Consider the following 19948-nt stretch of genomic DNA (forward strand, 5'->3'; position numbering starts at 1 on the left):
CTTATTTCTCTAAAATTTGTTAAACAAATTGCGCGAATTGCGGTAACGTAAAAAATACGTTTAAAAACACCATTCATCTTTTTTTTCGGGCAGACCTACAATTTTAAATGCTCCATAAATGCGCTATGTCTGCCACCCTCTCCCTCTTTCTTGATACATTCTCTACATATTCATCTCTTACTGATCACTCACACGATCAACATTTCTCTCGACTTCCACCATACAAGCACAGCATGAAGGATAACAACAAAGCAGTAGTACATAAAAAACTTATTTTTTTACGTTTGTTTATTCAATATGTATTTTCTTATAAAGTGATGTCCTACTAATTAAAAGTAAATGAAAAAAATTCACCAAACAATAGTTAATATATTCATTAAAATTCTTCATCTCATTAAGGCAACTAATTTGTTTAGTTTTCATTTTACATATCTAGAGTAAATGATATATAAAGTATATGTAAAACACTAATATATGGTTATTTTTATTTTCTTGTTACAAGCCTTACATATTTAGAATATAATATGTATACTTTGTATATATACTCTTGTAATAAAATTGATTACTTCGTATTCGATTCTAGAGATAATAAATATATCTAATGTGTAATGTTAGTACAAGAGAAGTGCGTGCAGAGGGTGGCAGCAGGGTGCGCATTTGGGAGTGCTATTGTTCCAGGGACCGACCAGTCCCCACTTTCTATATCGTCTCACATAGTGACATTTAACTGTATTGCTTTAGTGTCCACAGAGCACGCTTGTTGTTGTTGTTGTTGTTGCTGTTGTTGTTGTACCTGCTGTTGTACCTGTTGTTGAACTTGTTGTTGCACTTGTTGTATCGCTTGAAGCTGTATCGTTTTTGTATCTACAGTGCACGTGGTTTGTTGTTGTTGTTGTTGAGGTTGTTGTTGCACCTGTTGCTGTTGCACTTGTTGCTGTTGCACTTGTTGTTGTACCTGTTGTTGCACTTGTTGCTGTTGCACCTGTTGTTGTTGTTGGGCCTGCTGCTGCTGTTGCTGCTGCTGCTGCTGTTGCTGTTGTTGTGCCTGTTGAGCAGCAGCTTGTGCAGCTTGCCTCTGTTGTTGTCGAAGTATACTCGGCGGTGGATCCATGTGCTGGCGTTGGTGCAGTAACAAGTGATTCTTCTGATAGAAAGCTTTGCCACACTTGTCACACACGTGCGATCTTATATGGCAGCTTCCATCGGTGTGGCGCCGTTGGTGTTGGGACAATCCATGTTTTTGCGCGAAACCACGACCACAATCGGGACAAATATGTGGTTTTGGTTTCGGACCTGTTCCTACAGGTGGTGATGTTTGCGTCGCACCATGCATATGGCTGACACCGGGGTTTCCAATGGGTCCATTCATCTATAAATTGGTCACTTATGACATACACATTTCACATTTTATGTTAATATCGATAATACCTGATGAGTTCCGGGGGTATTGGGTGTGAGGAAGTGTCCAGGAGTTTGTTGGAAGGCAGCTGCTAGTCCACAGAGATCCGTAACAAGTGTACGATCACCAGAATGTAACCTTAAGTGCAAAGTAAGAGCTTCCCGATTCGAAAAGTCCAACCCACATTCCCTGGAACAATGGATATAACATAAACATACGATTTATGTATGAAAACTATGGAAGAAAAATACATGTGTGTATTTGAGTCACTGCCTACCTGCACATAAGAGATTTTTCATCTGTGTTCGTGTTATTGTTATGGATTTTAGAGTGGGTAACCAGGTCTGTTTTCCTAGGAAATGCTTCTCCACAAACTGTACAAGCAAATGGAGTTTCTCCTGTATGTAAACGCATATGTGCCAATAGTGTTCTCTTTTGTAGAAATTCTTTTCCACAAACAGTACACGAATGCGGAACTCTACCATGCAGACGGCCATGATTCACTAACTCAAACTTTCTCTGGAAGGTTGCTCCACAATCGTGACAAACAAATGGATGTAAACTTCCATGGAAGCGCGAATGCATTGTAAGGTGATCCTTTTGAGAAAACGATTCTCCACATTCTTCGCAAACAAAAGGTCTCTCTCCTGAATGGAATTTACTATGCGTTACTAAATGACGCTTTAGAGGAAATGCTCTTCCACACTCTTGACAAATAAACGGTCGTTCTCTTGTGTGTACACGTGTGTGCGTTACAAGGTGGTGTTTTAATGTAAAAGACTTTTTACATTCACGGCATTGGTATGGTCTATCCGCACTATGGAGTAGCAGGTGAGTATGAAGACAATGTTTGTGTGCAAAACTTTTGCCACAGTGAACGCAAACATGAGGTCTTTCTCCTGTATGCACTCTTGCATGTGTTGTAAGGTGATGTTTGAGGAGAAATGACTTCCCACATTCTGAACAAGAATATGGTCTTTCTTTTGGTACACGGACTTGACTTCCCATATCTTGCTGTTGTTTGACCTTTGTTTCAATTTGTGTGGTATTAACATGTGTTAAAACATGGCCAAAGTGAGCAGTGCTATCTGTTTGGCTTGTGGCCACATTGTTTACATTGGCCTGATTTGAAGCAGCTGCTGCTCTTTTCATTAAAATTTCATTGCACTCTTCTGCCGTGAGTTGTAGTGGTCCAAGGGGTGTCATGAAATGCTTACTCATGGCGTGTTTATCGGCTGTAGTAAAAACTAAAGTGTTTGAAAAAAGTGAGGGTGGGGGTGTTGGATGTGCGGCATCACAATTGCAACCTCCCTTGTCACATGTTAATGAAAATACATCATGATGCTTCTTAGTACGAACATGCGTGGCATGTGTTTGATTATGAGCTCCAGCTGTATGATGGGTTGTTGGGGTCTGTTGACAAGTTTCATTCATAGTGAACATCGGTCTACGATGTGTACTATTGGCAACTTTTGTGGGTTTAATGTCAACTTGAATCTTCTGACTGGATCCTTGGTCCTGATTATTATTCACAGCGTAACTAATATTTGTTGTGAGTTCACCCTGTGCATTTTCTCGGGTTTCTGCTCCAGGTCCTCCAAAGGACCAGGCATACCCAAATCCTGTGCCCACGTTGCCAGGAGTGGTGCACATGTTTGACAGGGGGGTAACGGAGGGGGTGGGCTGGCTGGACGCGCTGCTCGTGGGCCCCTCCGTCTCTGTCAACGCATTGTCTGCACCACTTCTTTCCACTACAACAAATTGGTCGGCAGGAAATATTTTGAATGGTTTTAAGTAAACGTACCCGTCACACTCCAGTATCTTGGCTATGAGTTTCAAAATTGGGAATCATATCTGCCTGAATAGACTCTAAGATACAAATTGTATTTGAGCTCACAATACTGTTCAAAAGCTGTGGGTAATCAGGATACATAAAACAATAATTGCAAGGTGGTTAACACCATGCACTTCTTATCATCTGACATAAAATGTAGCAAATGCACAATGTGTTCCCAAGTGTTGTTTTGTCAGGCTTAGGAACACACAGTGTTCAGGAGGTGAGGCGAGAGTGCCTGAAGAATTGGAGCAGGCGGCAGAGGGGGCCTGTGCGCTGTAAACCAGGTTCCGTAAATCTAGAGCCGTTCTCGTATAGTTGCCACCGCGCCACCGCGCGCCAATGAAAAAATGCAGTGGTCGGTTGACTTTTCTATGTATTAGAGTTCGTAAGTGATTCTTCGTTTCGGTCTTCGGGCCCGCGGCGTCCACGGGTCTTGAAAGACAACCTCCACCTTCTTCTCACGGCACTCCCACACGCTCACTTACACTTCACCTTCTTTTCTCGTATTTCGCGGCACTGAACTTATACTTTGACGTACATACACAAGCAGCCGATGGTCATTAATTTTACAGAATTGCATATTTTATTGTCCATACAAAATAGCCTCATATATCGGCCATTTTATTTGTAAACTACCAAAAAACAATGCTGCCAATGCACGCGCGGTTTTGGAGGGAGCAAAGCTGGCAATAGCGTCATCGAGTACTTCCGTACTGGCAACACTGTACCGCCGACGCGATTTCTTCCACCATATTTAAATGTTCACAGGTTACAAAATTATTACTCTTCTTTAAAAAAACACTTTCTTATTATTCATTCATTCTTCCCCTCAAAATGTGGTTGTACCTTTTCAAATTTTCAGTAACGACCTTGCATTATGATATGTTGACCATAAGTACCATGAATAGAGGAAAAAGTAAAAGTTCGATTATAATATGCGGTAACCTATAATTACAGGTTCCGTAGTAATCAATTACGCCAGGATATGAGGCGGTAGGACGACGTAGGGTGATTACGTAGGGTGTCAACAATACTAATTACCATACAAGTACTTTCCGTGTATTATTATACGTTAAAAGTATATCATTATTAACAGTGAACTACTTTCTATGATCATAAATGTTAAACTTTACACATTTTACAAAAAATTAATATATATATATATATTGTATCCCTTCGGTGTTTATCGAATAAAACAGGCATGCGTGGACAAATAGAAGGGGAATTTTTGCGCGGCAGTTTTTCGCTACGCGCGCAAATAGTTTGATAATCGATGGAGGGTCAATATCACGGACGTACGTCCCCGTGGACGCGATCGCTTTCGTCATTTATAGCCGATATCTGGCAAGTTATGAGACGTGGGGGCATCTAGGTGGCACGGGAACAGAAACACCGCCGCCGCCACTCGGTTGGTCATCGTCGACGCAATAACGCGGACTCAGCAACTGATAAGCAATCCCGCACGTTAATGGCTCGCGCTCACGACTTGGCAAAAAGCCAGTGCGTGCTGGCGGAATGAGAATCTTACAGTTACGTCCATTCATTTTCGTCTTCTCTCTTTCTTTCTTTCTTTCTCTTCCCCTTCCCTCTTCACTCTCCCTCTCATTCTCTCTCTCTTTCTGTGAAGTGACCGTAACACCGTTGGATTAAGTGCTATCTTTACAAACTTTTACTCATCTTCACGCCCCCGTGCCGACCAGATCTTCAGCGTTTATTCGGTTCCACGCTCATTTCTTTCTAATTAATGACGATTACGTTACTCTGTTCGGCTGAAATAGCTCTCTAAGTATCTCTTTACAGTAATAGATATACTGTTCTTTTAATGTATCGTTTCATGTGCAGGCTCCTTTATTTCACATTTATTTATGTGAACGATGCGAACAAATTTCTTTAAGTTGAATCAAGAGAATTTTTTATGAACTCAGTGTTTGTTTTTTTTTAGATGGAAATATATATTTACGCGGCGAACGTTTCACATGAATTTTACATGACATTGGAAAGAAATAATGCAAGAACAATCCTGGAAATTTCCCTCCGTACACATAGAATTGAAATATACGTGTTGTTTACCATACACGTAACCATTTAAAATAGTTTGACGTAAATCTCACAGATTCCGTATGATTTCTGTTAGCCCAGACGTTTCATCGTTTTGTCTCAGTAGCTATGCCTGTTGCAGCAGCCTTGTCTTCGAAAAAGTAGTGAGAATTTTTACAGACGATTTTCACGGATTATTTCAGCCTGACAAGATGATTAAAAAGACCTGCGCGTTCGTTTTAGCATGGCGTGACCCCTTTTTGGCACAGTAAATCCCACAGCTTCTTACACGACCCTTTCAGAAAAAAGTTTGCCCACCCCTTGGTTAACTGGTAAGCGCCTCGAGCTGTCTGCACGCGCACCTGCTGTGTATATCGCCCGGTCGTTTCTTACCACGCGACCACGACTTATGCCCTCCACTGATAGATAACTTTGCGCGGCAGAGTTCCGCGTTTGTCGTCGAATCTATTAAAATAACCTTGCACTTTGACAGAACGATATCAACCATGCTATTGTAGAAACATTTCTTTCTTCTTCACATACGTAACCATATTTCGCAAATGTTGAAAGGGAATGCACAATTGTGCCTACTCATCCAGTTCGTTCTCTATTAAAGACACCACCTGTTTTTGTTCACTGTACGCGTCCGCTGATTAGCATGCAGTCACACTCGTGACTCGGTCCTGGAATACGTTGAACGCGTGATGCGACTGCGGCTACGTTCACGATTCGATCTCAAGATGGATGTCTCCCGGGGAACGAGCGTAAGGACTCATGATTAGCTAGTGGAATTTTTTCAAACAGTTCTGTTACTCACGAGAAAATAAGCACATTCTCATGAAAAGAGATCATATACACTATTGCTTACGTATCACTTGATATTAGTTACCGTTTCGGTATTATGCTGACAAAGGCAGAATGAAGAGATTTCTAACCTGCGTAAGTCTAACCTTAGATTAGCAATTTTTTTCATACTACGATCAATGCTCATGATCGTATTCTCTCTCTATGATAAATTTTTCCGATAAATTTCGATGAAGCAGAAGCCACAGGGACCTTTCGAAACCGTAATTTGTAAGACGAATGCGTTGTTCACGTAACCATCTGTTAAGTATGTTTCGCAATGCGATACGTTTCGAATTCGACGATCGAGGGTTACGGATCGCCAACGACGGGTAGCTTCCACCATCTCCCTCTCCTTTCCTACCTTTCTCATTCTCTCCCTCTCTCTCTCTCCTTTTTTACGAGTAGGAGACAGCGTAGAAGCAGGGTGGAGACCCGAATCCTGAGGCAGTGGACCGTGAATGCGATACCAGGTTTGCCATGCCTCGGTGTGGGGGTGGTGCCGTCAAACAACCGTTCGACGACCATCCCTTCGTTGTAGGGCCCCATCCTGTGCAGGTCAGTTGTAATTTCTGCGTATCAATTATACCTTACAGCAATTTGTACTCTTTTCAACAACGGTCCTTTCTGATTGTACTTTAAAATATTTGTTGATAATAATTTGTCGATGTTAATTATTTGAAGTTACTGTACCTAATAATTTACGTAATAAAATAAAAATTCTTTAAGTGTAATTTTTATTAACCCTGATATCGATGTACGAATAAAAATGTATAGGTTATACAAAGGTATTCGATAGCTAGGCTAAATCCAAAGGCACATCGTAGTCTGTTCAAAATCAATTGGTCACTCAAGGTCACTTCTCCAGCTGTGAACGACGTCAAAGTGAGCGGACATCGCAAGTACGTTCAAGACAGAGAACGCTTTGCGCTTTCTGCTTTCGAAACAAAGGAGGAAACGTGCAGCGAAAAGATAAGGGATAGAGTGACAGTGTAAATAAACGACACGTTGGGATTTACTTTTCAATCTGTTAATTGAAACTCCGTTTCAAAAAAATTACAAAAGTTCGTTTGCTCCTTTTCTTTCTCTTCCTTGGAATCTGCGTTTACGATAGGATACCTCGAGATACACAAGACTACTGTATAAAGCTCCTATGATAAACATGTTGCACAAATCTCTTAATATTTATTCGTAACATAATCTATACGATCGTGTGTTAATCATCTGTAAACAGAATGCATGACACTGTTGACGCATGATCGCTTTTGAAGCACGTGTCGCTTCTGTCATTGTTTAGAAAAGTCGAGGCGTCACTGCACACAAAGGGAAAAGTAGATTAGGTTAGGATCTTACTGACGTCGTAAAGTTAACAAAAAAACACACCTGACACAAGACTTATCCGTGTACATAAGATTACAGTGCGTCAAGTTATATGTCAGTTCCCATTTGAAGACACGAACCTGCCTGTTGAACCGGTAGAGCAGGGTAATCACGGTCTCGTGGTTGCAGACTATCGGCGGCGTTCTTTTTCTTCCTCTGGCTTAATTAAAAGATGATTACCTAATGAGGGTCATTGATACTCTCGGCCACTAACGAGCTCCCCTGTCGTCGGGAACATCTACATAGCGAGCTATAATTTCGAGATTTCTATCTGACCATCGAGCGTCATTTGAGGCACATAGGGTCCCTTAAAAACGAACGCATCGGTATGCGTGTCCGTGGGCCTTGAGCCTCCTAGCAATTAGTTAGCCAGCATTCTTGACCTAATTCAGCTAATTTTGAAAATCAGTCAAAAGCGAATTTTAATTTTATCTGTTGAATTTTCTACTTCTCTTTTTGCATGGGTAAGGGATCGTTAATAAGGTACATCGATTTTGAAACGATAGGGTAAGACTTGAAGAAGTGAGGCATTAAAAAAAGAGTGATGCCTGACGAAAGGGCGAAATGTTTTCTCGTCTATATATCGCGATCGGTCGTTTCCACGCGATAGATCACCAGTCACGTGCCGTTGCGCGCCGGCTCATCGATCACGATTAGTCGTACGACCTGCCAGAAGTTCATCGATTTTCGAGCCACCCTGAAATCAACTCGTGTAACGACAATTCATGCGAGAACGGTGCATTCTGTCCACTAATGTCTTGCACAAGCTAATAGAAACCGAACATGATCGAAATTTAATATACGAACGATTCGACGAAAACATAACCTCTTCATTCTATATTACCATATTATATGAGATGAATATATCAGTTGAACGAAGTTATTATCGTCTTATTGGAGCCAAGCATTCGAAGAGAGGAACGTGAAACGTTTATTGGAGTCTGCAAACGGATACAATCTTTTGATTCCCAATCCGTGTCTTCGATCGTAGATGCATCGCATATTTGAACCCCCAAAAGACCGATGCAGTGACGTTCTCTACGATACTGTGCTGAATATATGTATATACAGTGCCGAACTCGCGAGCAGAACTCTTTGTTCCCCTTCGTATAAAATTCTGAGCGGTCCCAGAGGTACTTTGCCGATCAGTTCGCCGCTCACTTTCGAATCTATTCGCCAGGGACGTTTCGCGTTATGTTTTCCATCCTCGGGAGCGGAAGCGTCGGCCTCCTTTGATCTGACGACCGGCAGCGTTAGCTTTTAAGCTTGTAAAAGTGACGAGCAGATGGTTATGATAACAATAATTCGATCCTCGTCGCAGCGGGCCCTTTGCATTCGCGTGCCAATACTGTATTCCAATTTATATTGAGAATATCGCAATTTTAATATCTAAAAATATGTATAAAATACTAACATAAAAGACTTTAAACTTTAGTATCAATTGAAAAATTGTAGTTGTTAAGTTACAGATAAATGTCTGTTTTATCATTCGATTTATGGATTTTCTATTTTATCGATTTTACCATCACTTTTACATGATTTGATGGTAAGCAATTTGTAGAGAAGTTAACAGTTAACCTCTTGCGTGTTCTTCGTGAAAGTACGAATTTTCAAAGCGGAGAAGCGGCAACCCTACGAATCGATCGAGAATTAATCCGACTGCTATCGCGTCTCGCAAACGTCACTCCATTGTCTCATTGTCCATTGAAGTGAGAGATAGCTATGGAACGTTAGAGAACGAGAGATGACTTTCCTTCGTTCCTATCTTGCCTCCTTTTGAGATCCCGTTTCGATCCTATTGGAGGCCAGGGGGATTCTCTGTTCTTCTATGGTCAACTAATGCCACCGGACGAGAAATCGAGACTACGACCTGTATCCACCGCTCGTTCTCCCGATTGCTTTTTATCGCCTTTCCTCTTATTTATTCGTCGAGTGACCAATTAAGGCGGCCGATATTTCATTATGTAAGTTAATGCTCGGGATCGAAAGAGGAAAGGAGAAAGAAAAGAGAGGAAAACAAAAATAAAGGAATCGAACGTGTTGTGGCGAGATGTAGAATAATCAACGTTCCATTTTATGGTTTCATCGTTATCTGTCAAAAATATACAGGGTGTCTCAAAAGAAACTTCCTTATAAACTAATTTTATTCACAGTAACTTCTATACCGTTCTGACTTCTACTAACTGCGTATCGTTGAAAAACCTAATATAACCTCAAAATCAACTTCGAATACTTTTTATCCATTGCAAATTCCAAAAATTATGCTTCTCTTTCGAAACATGTATTCTGAAGCACGCTGTACGTATTGTAATGGAATATTTTCAACGTACACTTTTAATCATTCCTTCACAGGTCCCGTTTATCCGATGGCTCTCGATTATCCGACCAGTCTACGTGTCCTCCGTACCACTTCTCCTCTCTCCACTCGCCTCGGTCAAGTCGTTATCAGTGAAACATTAAGCGGACAAAGAACAGAGCACGGCTATAGATCAGATCGTCCTCGATGATCATCAGGGTAGGTACATGGAGATTCCTCGGGTGTATCCGCGTCGCTGAAAAAGGGCGTCATGCATGGCTCGCACCAGGGTGTCATCTGCAACCCTCCGCTGCCACTGTCGACGATCTTCACGGTCAATATAACGGACGTCGTAAAATCAATTAGTGGCGAATTGTGCCGCAGCCCGGATCGTGTGCACGTCTCGTATATACGCGTCTCGTAAAGTTCCTCTTTTCTCTGTGATGTTCTCGGGTCGTGCTACACGTTCCATTCGATCATCATTTCCAATGGCTACTAAAGTGCCACCCCGTATGTTGAACATCATTGAGACTTCTTTTTCTTCTCTCTTCTTTTTTTTTAAATTGAGCAAAACGGTGTTTGAGGTGATACTGGGATTTTTCTGGATTATTCAGAAACTGCGTGGAAAACAGTGGTAATTTGCTGCCTCTCTTTCTTGTGAACTACTTAGAAGTTGGTCGAGCTTCTTAAAGAGACACTACCGAGATATTTTTCCAACTGAACCACGCAGTTTCAGGTAGTGATAAATATTAACCCTCATTTTAGTGTACAGTCAAATGTGGTTACAATAATTTTGACTTTTTCCATTACTCAAATTACTTGTAACTGTGTAAATAATATGGAAATATATGCTTCACAAGTATATTTTTAATTTTTTTCTTATCCAATTTTTAATAATTACAACGAACTAAGAATGTATTCATTTCCAGAATTTCCAGTTATTTCCTATCTGAACCTCTTGCAAAATAAACTGTTAATTTTAACCATCTGAAAGGGTTAATATTCTACTTAAAATCTAAATCATTTCCTGACATTACGAACATCTAATAATAATACAAAAAAGAAATAACTGTTTTTTAACAACTAATCTCGTCCTTCGTGTATCGTTTCATGGTTAGGTTAGGTTAGAAGTTCATTTTCACGCAGACAAAAGAATAGAAAAGCCTGGCTATTTAGTAATGAGTAATATCACCTTAGAGATACACCGTTTTCAAACCAGACAGAAATTAGTAGCGTGATATTGGTTCACTTAAAATTTCCCGTAAGTCGCTTTCACGCTCGCCACGACAATAGCGCGGTTAATAGCGGCCTTTGAATAGACCGACTGGTCTTAGAAAGAGCGTGCCTCCCCTTTCCAGCGTGTTTCAGCGTGCAGTAAATATTATCAGGTAGATACACCACTCTACGGATGTTTCTCAGAGAATTGATGAGATTGCCAGTTCACTCCTTCGCCTTTCTTTCTGTCGTATTCTTTTTTTTCTTTCTTTCTTCTCTCTTTTTCTCCTCTTTCCAGGAAGTCAACACCCGCGCGAAGAGTCCTCCACGACAAGCTGACAAATCTTCAGGGTTCAACGCCGTGACCGATCGAACGAATTCCCCGTGACGACCTATTCATTGTGCGTGTTTACCAGCTAAGCGATTTTCACGATGCTCGAAGATCGAGAAAACCTACGAGGAATAGAAGAAGAAAGAATAATGTTGGGAAATTTATGCCTTTCGATTGAAATAAAGTGGTTCGTCATGTTATGAAAATACGGATTATCAAGTAGTATATAACGTTCGTCAATCTTTCTTTCACGTTGTCCTTCATTTTTTCCCTCTCTTTTTACAGTGACAACGACAGCGGGACTCGGTAAATTGTATAAGTTTTTATCGCCCGAAAGGGGCGTATATCTATGAAAAAGAGAAATAGTCAGCGTAAAACTTTAACGTCCTTTGTGCGAGCGTCACCCGTTACAACGCGACGCTCCTTTGGCTAAGAGCCGGTAAAAGTCGAAATGAAGGAAGTTCTCCTCTGAATTCTATTTCCTTCGTCAAGCGGTCCGCAGCCTTGCCTATCTGTTCTCTCTTCGTTTCCCCTACCCTTCCTTCCGCGTGTCATCGTCGTAGCTACCTCCTCTGGAAAATATAACCATCCCCTCAGCAATAAATTAGGTAATTCTCACTAATAATTACCAGCTTTTGTAACTTCATGCAAATCACCGTTATACACCTGGCTAATTGTTTCAGTGTCGTTGACTCTATTTCTGGCACCTGCCAAGCAGGTATAACTTCACCTGACGTATAAACACAATACAACTATTGCTTCCTTGGGAACAAGTTATTCAGGTACACAGAATTACTAAAAGGAAATCCCCCTCAAGGTCATCTGGAAGGTCATTCCAAGGTCATCCACATTTTCTGTATATCAACATATGAACTTGAAGTAACTTTGAATAATGTATAAATAATGAAACAAGGAAGAAATAAGTCCTTTTTCAATCGGGAAGATTTTTAGTCATATTGTTCTTAATTTTAATAGTGAAAGTAATTTAAGTGTCTTATTATAAATGAGACACTCTGTGTATAAATTGTTCACTAATTAAATATTGTAATCTGACTTTTTCAACTTTGTTTCACCGGTTAACACGCAACGCGTTAAACAAGTGACTAATACTCAACTTTTTCCACTTTATAGGTCATTCTGATTGCACTTGGCAACCTCTGTAGCAATTAAGCTACGCGGTACAAGGGTATGGTTAAAGGGAAGACGCATACGTCAGCCACGAAATTCGTCCCCCTTCGGGGCAGAATGAAAGAAAAGGTGGCTCTCTCCTTGTACCTACAACTTACAACCTCCAATTCGGTGGCTAGGAGGTGGCTACACCCTTTCGTGAACGCGCGGTTCAACCACTCGTGGTCCGACCAGAACCGGTGAGTGCCAAGTGTGGCGGGAATTATGCAATTATTGCATTGCGCCCGACAATTGTCGCGGAAAACGGCGAGTGCCTGAATGGCCTGAGTGTCTAAGGGGGCAACGGGGGCGAGAAACGGGGATTTCCTCACCGATTTACTACCGTCATCCCCGTACGTTTCGTTCCCCGTTTTAATTCATTCCAGTTGGCCGCGACGAGGACCAAGAATCGAGCGTTAGACGCAATCCTAATCGGCTCCTCTTAGGGTTGACAATTTCTATTCTGGAATATTTGAAAGCGATACAGTCGAACGTTACAACGTTACACGACACTAAAATTTATTGTAAACCTTTTTTTTTTTAACCCTTTCGTATGTCTGAGTATTAAAAAAAAAATTGAACTCAATTTAATATCCATCGCAAACACGATGATCTATAGATAAATATAAAATTCTTAGAAAAAAAATATACTTCAATCACGAAAAGGTTAAATTGCGTGGGAATATTGGAGAGTTGTAGAAAAAAAAATGAAAATTCCTCTGAATTTCTGTATGCAACGGATTCTCAGGATTCCCCGCAGGGAAAGTCTGTCTGTTTTCTGTTGAGACATTGGTCAATCAAATTGATGTACTGCGCGAACGTTCTCGAATTTAAGATGCGATAAAACCTGACGAACATCCTGAAACATGAAATATTTTCTCTGTAATAATCGGATGTAAGTTTACACCAGAGATTAGATACACTTTCATCGTCGTGGTCCATTTAAGAATTCGAAGAAGTTTCAAGCAACTAGGAAAAAAAGAGAAGAATCAAGTCTGCCTCTGTTAATAAAGACGCCAATCGTTTTTTTGATGTATAGTCCACAGATATACACGCGTATATACATGCGGGTATACGATATAGATAAAACGTATACCTACACTCTTATACACTGACTCGTATCCATTTAGGTTATACGTTCGTGTTCCATGGTTGTGTTATATATTTGCATGCACAGCATTTTTCCGAACCCTGAGGAAGAATTCATCGTTTCATATTAGAAACTGAACAATGCTTTCATTATACGTATATTCCATAGGTATTACAGACTTGTCCGAAGATATCCAAGCTCTTAAATGACTCATTGTTTGCAATTATTTAGATTTCGAGTAAACACTCGATAAAACCTAACCTCACATTACGAGTAAATAAGTCGAAGTAAGTAAACTCGATGAAAATCGTTCTAATCGATATTTACGTATAATGTATCGAGATCGATCTGTTAGTTGCTTCATCTGATTCTCTCTGTTACAAAATTAACAACTGCTTCGTCACGTCTTTATTCACCCAGTCACAAAGGAACTTTTAAAAGGTTAGCAAAAAACAAGAAAGAGAGAAAAAGGATATAAAAAGTAGCTGAGGAGGAAAGAATTCACCGAGTCTCGCGTTTTACTTTTTTTTTCTCTCTCTCTCTCTATTTCTTTTCTTTTCTTACACCAGAGTCTGCAAATTCTATTGCACGCTGTCTGGCGACGACGTAAATCAAACGAACGTCAAGAATCGATCGGTCGAATGGAATAATCGCGATATATTTAACCTGCGTATAAAAACTTCTTTCGAAATGTCGATTCTAACCTGTCACAAACCAATTTCCATCGACTAATTTATACATCAACCAGTGTAATAACGTGTAAGATTTATGTACGTGTATATGTGTGCTACGAACAATTACTATTACTCATGTTTTAGTCTCGAAAACTTAATCATCTCGAGGAAAGTACCACCAGCTGATCAAGCTTCTAATTTATTCCCCTTGGAACGATGAAAAACTCCATATACGATGGAACTGCTTCGATTAAAAATCATGCCGCCTATTAATTTCACGGGGATCTCATCTTCCAGGCGCATAATCGATCGGAGCGGTCGCTCTTCGATTCCATTATTTCCTCCCCGTAGGAATTTTTACGTGGAATCGTAAAAACTATCGAACCTTTTGCTTACAAAAAACTTCAGGGGAATCCAGCGGAACGAGATAAAGAAGAAACATTCTGCAAATTATTCGAGATTGCTGTTCGAAAATTTACTAGCAGAAAGGGTACCAATTTCAGGTAAAAAATCACTAGGAAGAACAATGGTATATGAATGATTTAAGACTGCTACTATACTTTACAATATTATACTTCCTATTCTTCCGTATATCTTTAGAAATTTAATTCGAAGTATAACCAATTGTACGGTTTACAAATGAGAAAAAAAAAATGACGAAATTCTGCGTTTGAAATGGAAGAAGAACGGTGAGCAGTGTGGACATCGAGGAGGAGGCGAAAGGCTGTAACAACGAGACGATCCGCAAATAAAGAGGACCTGGAGGAAATCTGCAAACACGAGCGAAGCAAACTGGCCGGTCCATTAATATTCTCATGCAGGATCCGTGGAAGGAATGCACGGTGGACCGTCGTCGGTCCATGGGCGAAGCTATAAAAATTAATTAGCTCTTGGAAGGAGAGAGGTCTAGAAACCCGGCTGGTTCACCAAACCATACTCAGCGACCATAGAAACGATCGTCGAAATCTCCTCTCCTGTTGTAAGGAGATATAAACTTCGCTCCTTGTCATGGATCTTCGATCGATGATCGATACGTTATGCCTTAACGAACAATGTGCTCGATCCACAACCTTTTCCCTCTCGACGTTGTTACAGAGTATAATTAGTCATTGATTTCTTTCTCGTGGTCGTTGATGGCTCGATTCGATCCGGGAACGTTTTGTTAGGGTGATTATGTGTTTCGTCTGGATCGTGTCTGTGGAATGATTCATCGTGGCTCAGCGTGTTGAATATCTTTCTGTCGGGATCTTTTTCTTTTTCAATTTTTAACGACGTAGGTACCTCTTTTTTTCGTTTCGTTTCGACAAAACGAAATGTGTACAATCTCTGATAAGATTAATTCTCTTCTAGTTAGATAATGATAATTTGAATTTTTTATGGTGATTATTTCTTTTTTCTTTATTTCGAAAAGGGAAATTTGCAAAGTGGCTAATTCCGTACACAAAATCTCTAATAAAACTGTTCCTCTACTAGTCCAATAATGATAATTACAAGTGAAGACGGACGTTTGATCTCATAGAGGAAAAAAGGTGGCAGCCGAATGGTAAATGAAAGAGAAGCGTTTGATTTGGCTCACAGTATTACGCATCAGAGAGGGAACTCGATTATGGCTAGTATCCACAAATTGCCTTCTAGTTAGCGGTAGTATCTTGCGGTCCAACTATCGCGAGATAATTACACTTCAGCCGCTATAATAGCAAGTTAGTATAGAAGGATGGATCTTGGCTCGGGAAACTGAGAGAGAGAGAGAGAGAGAGAGAGAGAGAGAGCACCGGTTGATCGAGCACATTCACGCGCAGAGGAGAGCTTCAGCTTCTAATGTCACCGTTTTCTTCACGAAAAGGCAAACTTTCGTCTCACGAAATGTTTGAGGAAGCACCGTTTACCGCTCATACGAGCCATGTGATACTTGAATACGAACTTTACCTCTATCTTTCGTTTATTTTTCCACGAACTCTTCACAAACTTCTATGGAAAACTGAACATTACCATACTACCAAGTATAATTCTCTTTTATGTCTATATGTATATATCTATATATAATTGAAAACGTTAATAGACTTTTTAAAATCTTTATTTTTTTTTTTTTTTGCTTGTTCATCGTGTAATTATCCGACGTATTTAGAAATTTAAAAAAAGATTTCACGTTTCAGTGAATCATAAACGGAATGTTGGTCAACAACAGGGCGCACAGAGGCGATGAGGGTGGAGAAAGAAAGCAGCCAGGTGTAATACGACAAGAGGTAATAGATATTTTTCCAAGGTTTAAAAGTGCTGCAAGAGTCAACCCACGGAACCTTCTCTCGTTCTCTCTCTGTGTGCACTAGCTTCGTTCGAGCTCGAGAGCTCTTCGCCTTTCGGGACAATAAAACCGTTTCTGTGGGAGAAGTGAAACAACTCTGAAAAACCGTTCTTCAGATGGCTGATGGTAGTATACAGGTAGCAACTTCAAAATAGAATTCTCTCCGTGCGAATATTCCCTCCTTCGAAGTTCTTCACACATTCCCAGCCGTCGACGTACAGTTCTACGTTGTTTTAACCCTTTCGCTACGAAGGACGTATGTATATATACGCTGTGTAAAAATGATCATTCACTTACTAACAGCGTATGTATACGCTACTTCAAAAATTAGAGATTTCTTTTGTCGAAGTTGAACAAGATTTGAAGAAGAATCGAAAATTAAACAAAATTTCGGTCATTCTATGTATAAACGTCGATTTTTCCAAGTTTGATTTTCAAACGTACGTATCTTTATGTTTATGCAACCGTTGGATAATAACTGCTTCGTTCAGTACACAGGCGAGCACTTTTTGTCTCAAGCGTGCAGTAGCGAAAGGGTTAAAGTCTATAGCTGGTTGCCGCCGACATAGATTTACGTCATTTTAAAGTCTATAGCTGGTCACCGTTGGTGTAATCCTACGTCATTTTATATTTACAACGATTTACAGTATTTTACAATTACCAGGACCCTATCGTTCGCTTTCTCAAGTCTGACCTAACCTAAAACTAAAACCAAAATCATCCTAACCTCAAAGAAAAAATGGTAACTTAATTAGAAGTGATTAAATCGTTAAATCTAATTTTCACTTGCATTTTAAAAATCAGAACTCTTAAAAATTGTACAATGTAGCATCTAGATTAAGAGTTAATATCTGTAATTAAAATTCCTCTCCTTTTCTTCCCACAGGGTATACTCTTCCATGTTGAAACAATCCTCGCAGAGAAGAAGAGGAGAATTTACAACACGTGAGGGAAAGTACCGAAACGATCACCTAAACAGAAGCTCGATATAGTCGCGAACCGAATTTTACGAGGCAATTCGAAATCAGTAGGGGGATGACTTTCGTTCAAGACGATTCTTTATGGTACTCAGAGGCTTGCATACAGAGACTCGGTGGGCTCATCCACGAACCCTCGAGGATCGAACAATCGAGTGCCCCAAGAACCTACCTACTCACTTACGGACTCTCACCTCTCGACCACGAGCCTTCCTTCCTTTCTCCTCTTCCTCCTTCTCTTTTTCCAACCTTCTCCTTTCCCCTTCTATCTTTCACAGAGAAACCCTGTCCTACGGCACCGAGTCATAACCACAAGGAGTACAATAGGTGGAAACCACTGGCGGCTTTTCACTGCCACTTCTTCGTTCCCGCCAATTAATTGCCCTGGTGGTGATCCCGTTCCTCAAGGAGGCCACTCAAGCGGTGCCGATGGATGAGCATAAATCTCCAAATCCTCTACGTCTACGTGGCAACGTTCGCCCTCCCCACCTTGCTATTTAATGCGTTTCACTTGTGAGGTCCCCACCTGAGTTATAAGGTCCTCCGGTGTTTACGATGGCCCAGTCATTCATCTTTTTATTGCCAGTCTTCGAGCTTTAAGACCCTATGGATACGTCTAATTGTTACCTGTGTTTTATAGCTCGCTCCAGGGAGAGACTCGTTGCCGCATGGCGCCTTCAGGAATTTACAATTGTTGGAGGAGATCTGGAGGATCTTGTTACTCATAATTTTCAATCCTTTTCTTTCATGATTTTTCTTTTTATCGTTATTTAGCAATGAACACGTCCTTTCTTCTTTTGTAATTTAGCTGATAATCTTAGGGTTTTGAGGGTTTCTAGTGAAATATTGTTTGTGTACTGCTTCGAACACTGTTCTTGTTAAACAGTGTAATTTTCATTTTAATCTTAGTTTTAATCTCAACTGTATTCTCAAAATTAAGGATATTTTTAAATATTAGGTAACCCTTCCCCTGTGAAAGAAGCAACGATAAATTTGAATCGTTACCACATGTTCTTCTTTATAATATAAAGTACGAATTATACGCTTGGCAAAAGAAAAAAGCGTAAATTTCCCCATCCAATGGAAAGTACAGGTATCGTACGTCTGATATTCCCATCGAATTTTACTCCTAGTCTCATCGATAATTTACCAAACAATTCACTCGAGTTCGTATTGTAAAATGTTACACCTGTTGTATTATAGATAAATGCGATAATGGAGGATAATTTGGTGAAGAGATCCGTGAGAACCCGGACACTTCCGTTTCAGCTGAGCTTCTGCGGATAAAATATTCGACGGAAATAAGTGAGAATCGTCGGTTCTGGTGATCCATTTCCACGTGGAAGAAGGCGGCTCCTACTATGGATGTGTAGCCAGCGGAAAAATTGAAAAGTCGCGCTAATTCGCGCGACAATGCTCCACGCTGTGGACGAAAGTTTATCGCGGGTCCTCGCGAAAAACGACCTTTGGCTTACCGCCAATCGCGGCCACGATCTTCCGGGGCTCATGGCCAATGACGAGGTCCAACTCTTGTCGCCGCGGACTTGCATAATTTATTATCGACGAGCGTACACGTTCGTCGAGCCGTGCGCGTCATTGGACGAAGAAGAAAAAAAAAGAAAGGAAGAAAATCTCACACGACCAATAAAACGCTGACATTGCAAGCGTTAAGTCTTCGATCATCGTGAATGACTCGCCGAATGTGTCGATGCACTTGATTTTTAAAACGTACATGATATCAACGGAACCTCCTCCCTTGTTCAATTTCTTTCTCTTTTTTATTCTCTTCGTTTCAACGATACTGCAGATTAACTTCGACAATTTTTCATCGGTTTCAGAATTTATTCCAGATGTCCGGAGAATTTTCATTCGAGAGACTTTGGAGGTGTTAATGACCAGAGAACCTCTGTCTCAACAGAAAACTATTTAGCTGACAAGCGGCTCCTATTTTCTGCAGATATTACAAAAGATTCAGCGTGTGTAGAAACAGGTACCGAATTCACCCTAGTCAAATCTGACAAGTTCTCCAGTTACCTGAAAAAAATATGAACAATTCCAGATGAACGAACACACCGAATCTTCAAGCGAACGAACCATGAACTTCCTCAGGCTGGTTGCACAACTCTCCGTGTGCCTTCGACACTCGACTGTGTGACGCGGCGGTGATGGATGCACCGGCATTAACCAAAGTCGCTCGCGAGAGTCGCCTAGACGATAGAAGGATCAGGGTGTAAAAAAGCAACGACTCCGTCGCGGAGGAAGGACAAAGGAAACGAGAAAGAAAGAGATAAAAAAAAGTGTGAGAGAAAGAAAGAAAGAGAAAGCTAGGAGGAAGAGGAAGGGACGTGCGAGAGATCCAAAGACGGAAAGCCAGAGGGGAAGAGAAAGAGAAATGAGGGA

At 40.7% G+C, this 19948-nt stretch overlaps 1 protein-coding gene across 1 annotated transcript; it reads right to left on the reverse strand.

Annotated features, from left to right (window-relative positions):
• Positions 1–655: 655 nt before the first annotated feature.
• On the reverse strand, positions 656–3837 carry LOC108572886 (zinc finger protein 530-like). The gene is made up of 3 exons (XM_017935218.1): positions 1677–3837; positions 1429–1588; positions 656–1369 (listed from the first exon to the last, which is right to left on the reverse strand). The coding sequence occupies exons 1-3, from the start codon at positions 3050–3052 to the stop codon at positions 710–712; spliced, it is 2196 nt and encodes a 731-aa protein (XP_017790707.1). The 5' UTR covers positions 3053–3837; the 3' UTR covers positions 656–709.
• Between the last annotated feature and the right edge of the window lie 16111 nt (positions 3838–19948).

The sequence above is a fragment of the Habropoda laboriosa genome, unplaced genomic scaffold (genome assembly GCF_001263275.1).
Source record: "Habropoda laboriosa isolate 0110345459 unplaced genomic scaffold, ASM126327v1 scaffold102, whole genome shotgun sequence".
NCBI lineage: Eukaryota > Metazoa > Arthropoda > Insecta > Hymenoptera > Apidae > Habropoda > Habropoda laboriosa.

Excerpts from the sequence above, each read along its gene's own strand:
- LOC108572886 (XM_017935218.1), bottom strand. The coding sequence starts at position 3,052 with ATGTGCACCACTCCTGGCAACGTGGGCACAGGATTTGGGTATGCCTGG. Across the intron at positions 1,589-1,676 it reads GAAAAATCTCTTATGTGCAG|GGAATGTGGGTTGGACTTTT; the intron begins GTAGGCAGTGAC and ends CCATTGTTCCAG. Across the intron at positions 1,370-1,428 it reads ATACCCCCGGAACTCATCAG|ATGAATGGACCCATTGGAAA; the intron begins GTATTATCGATA and ends ACCAATTTATAG.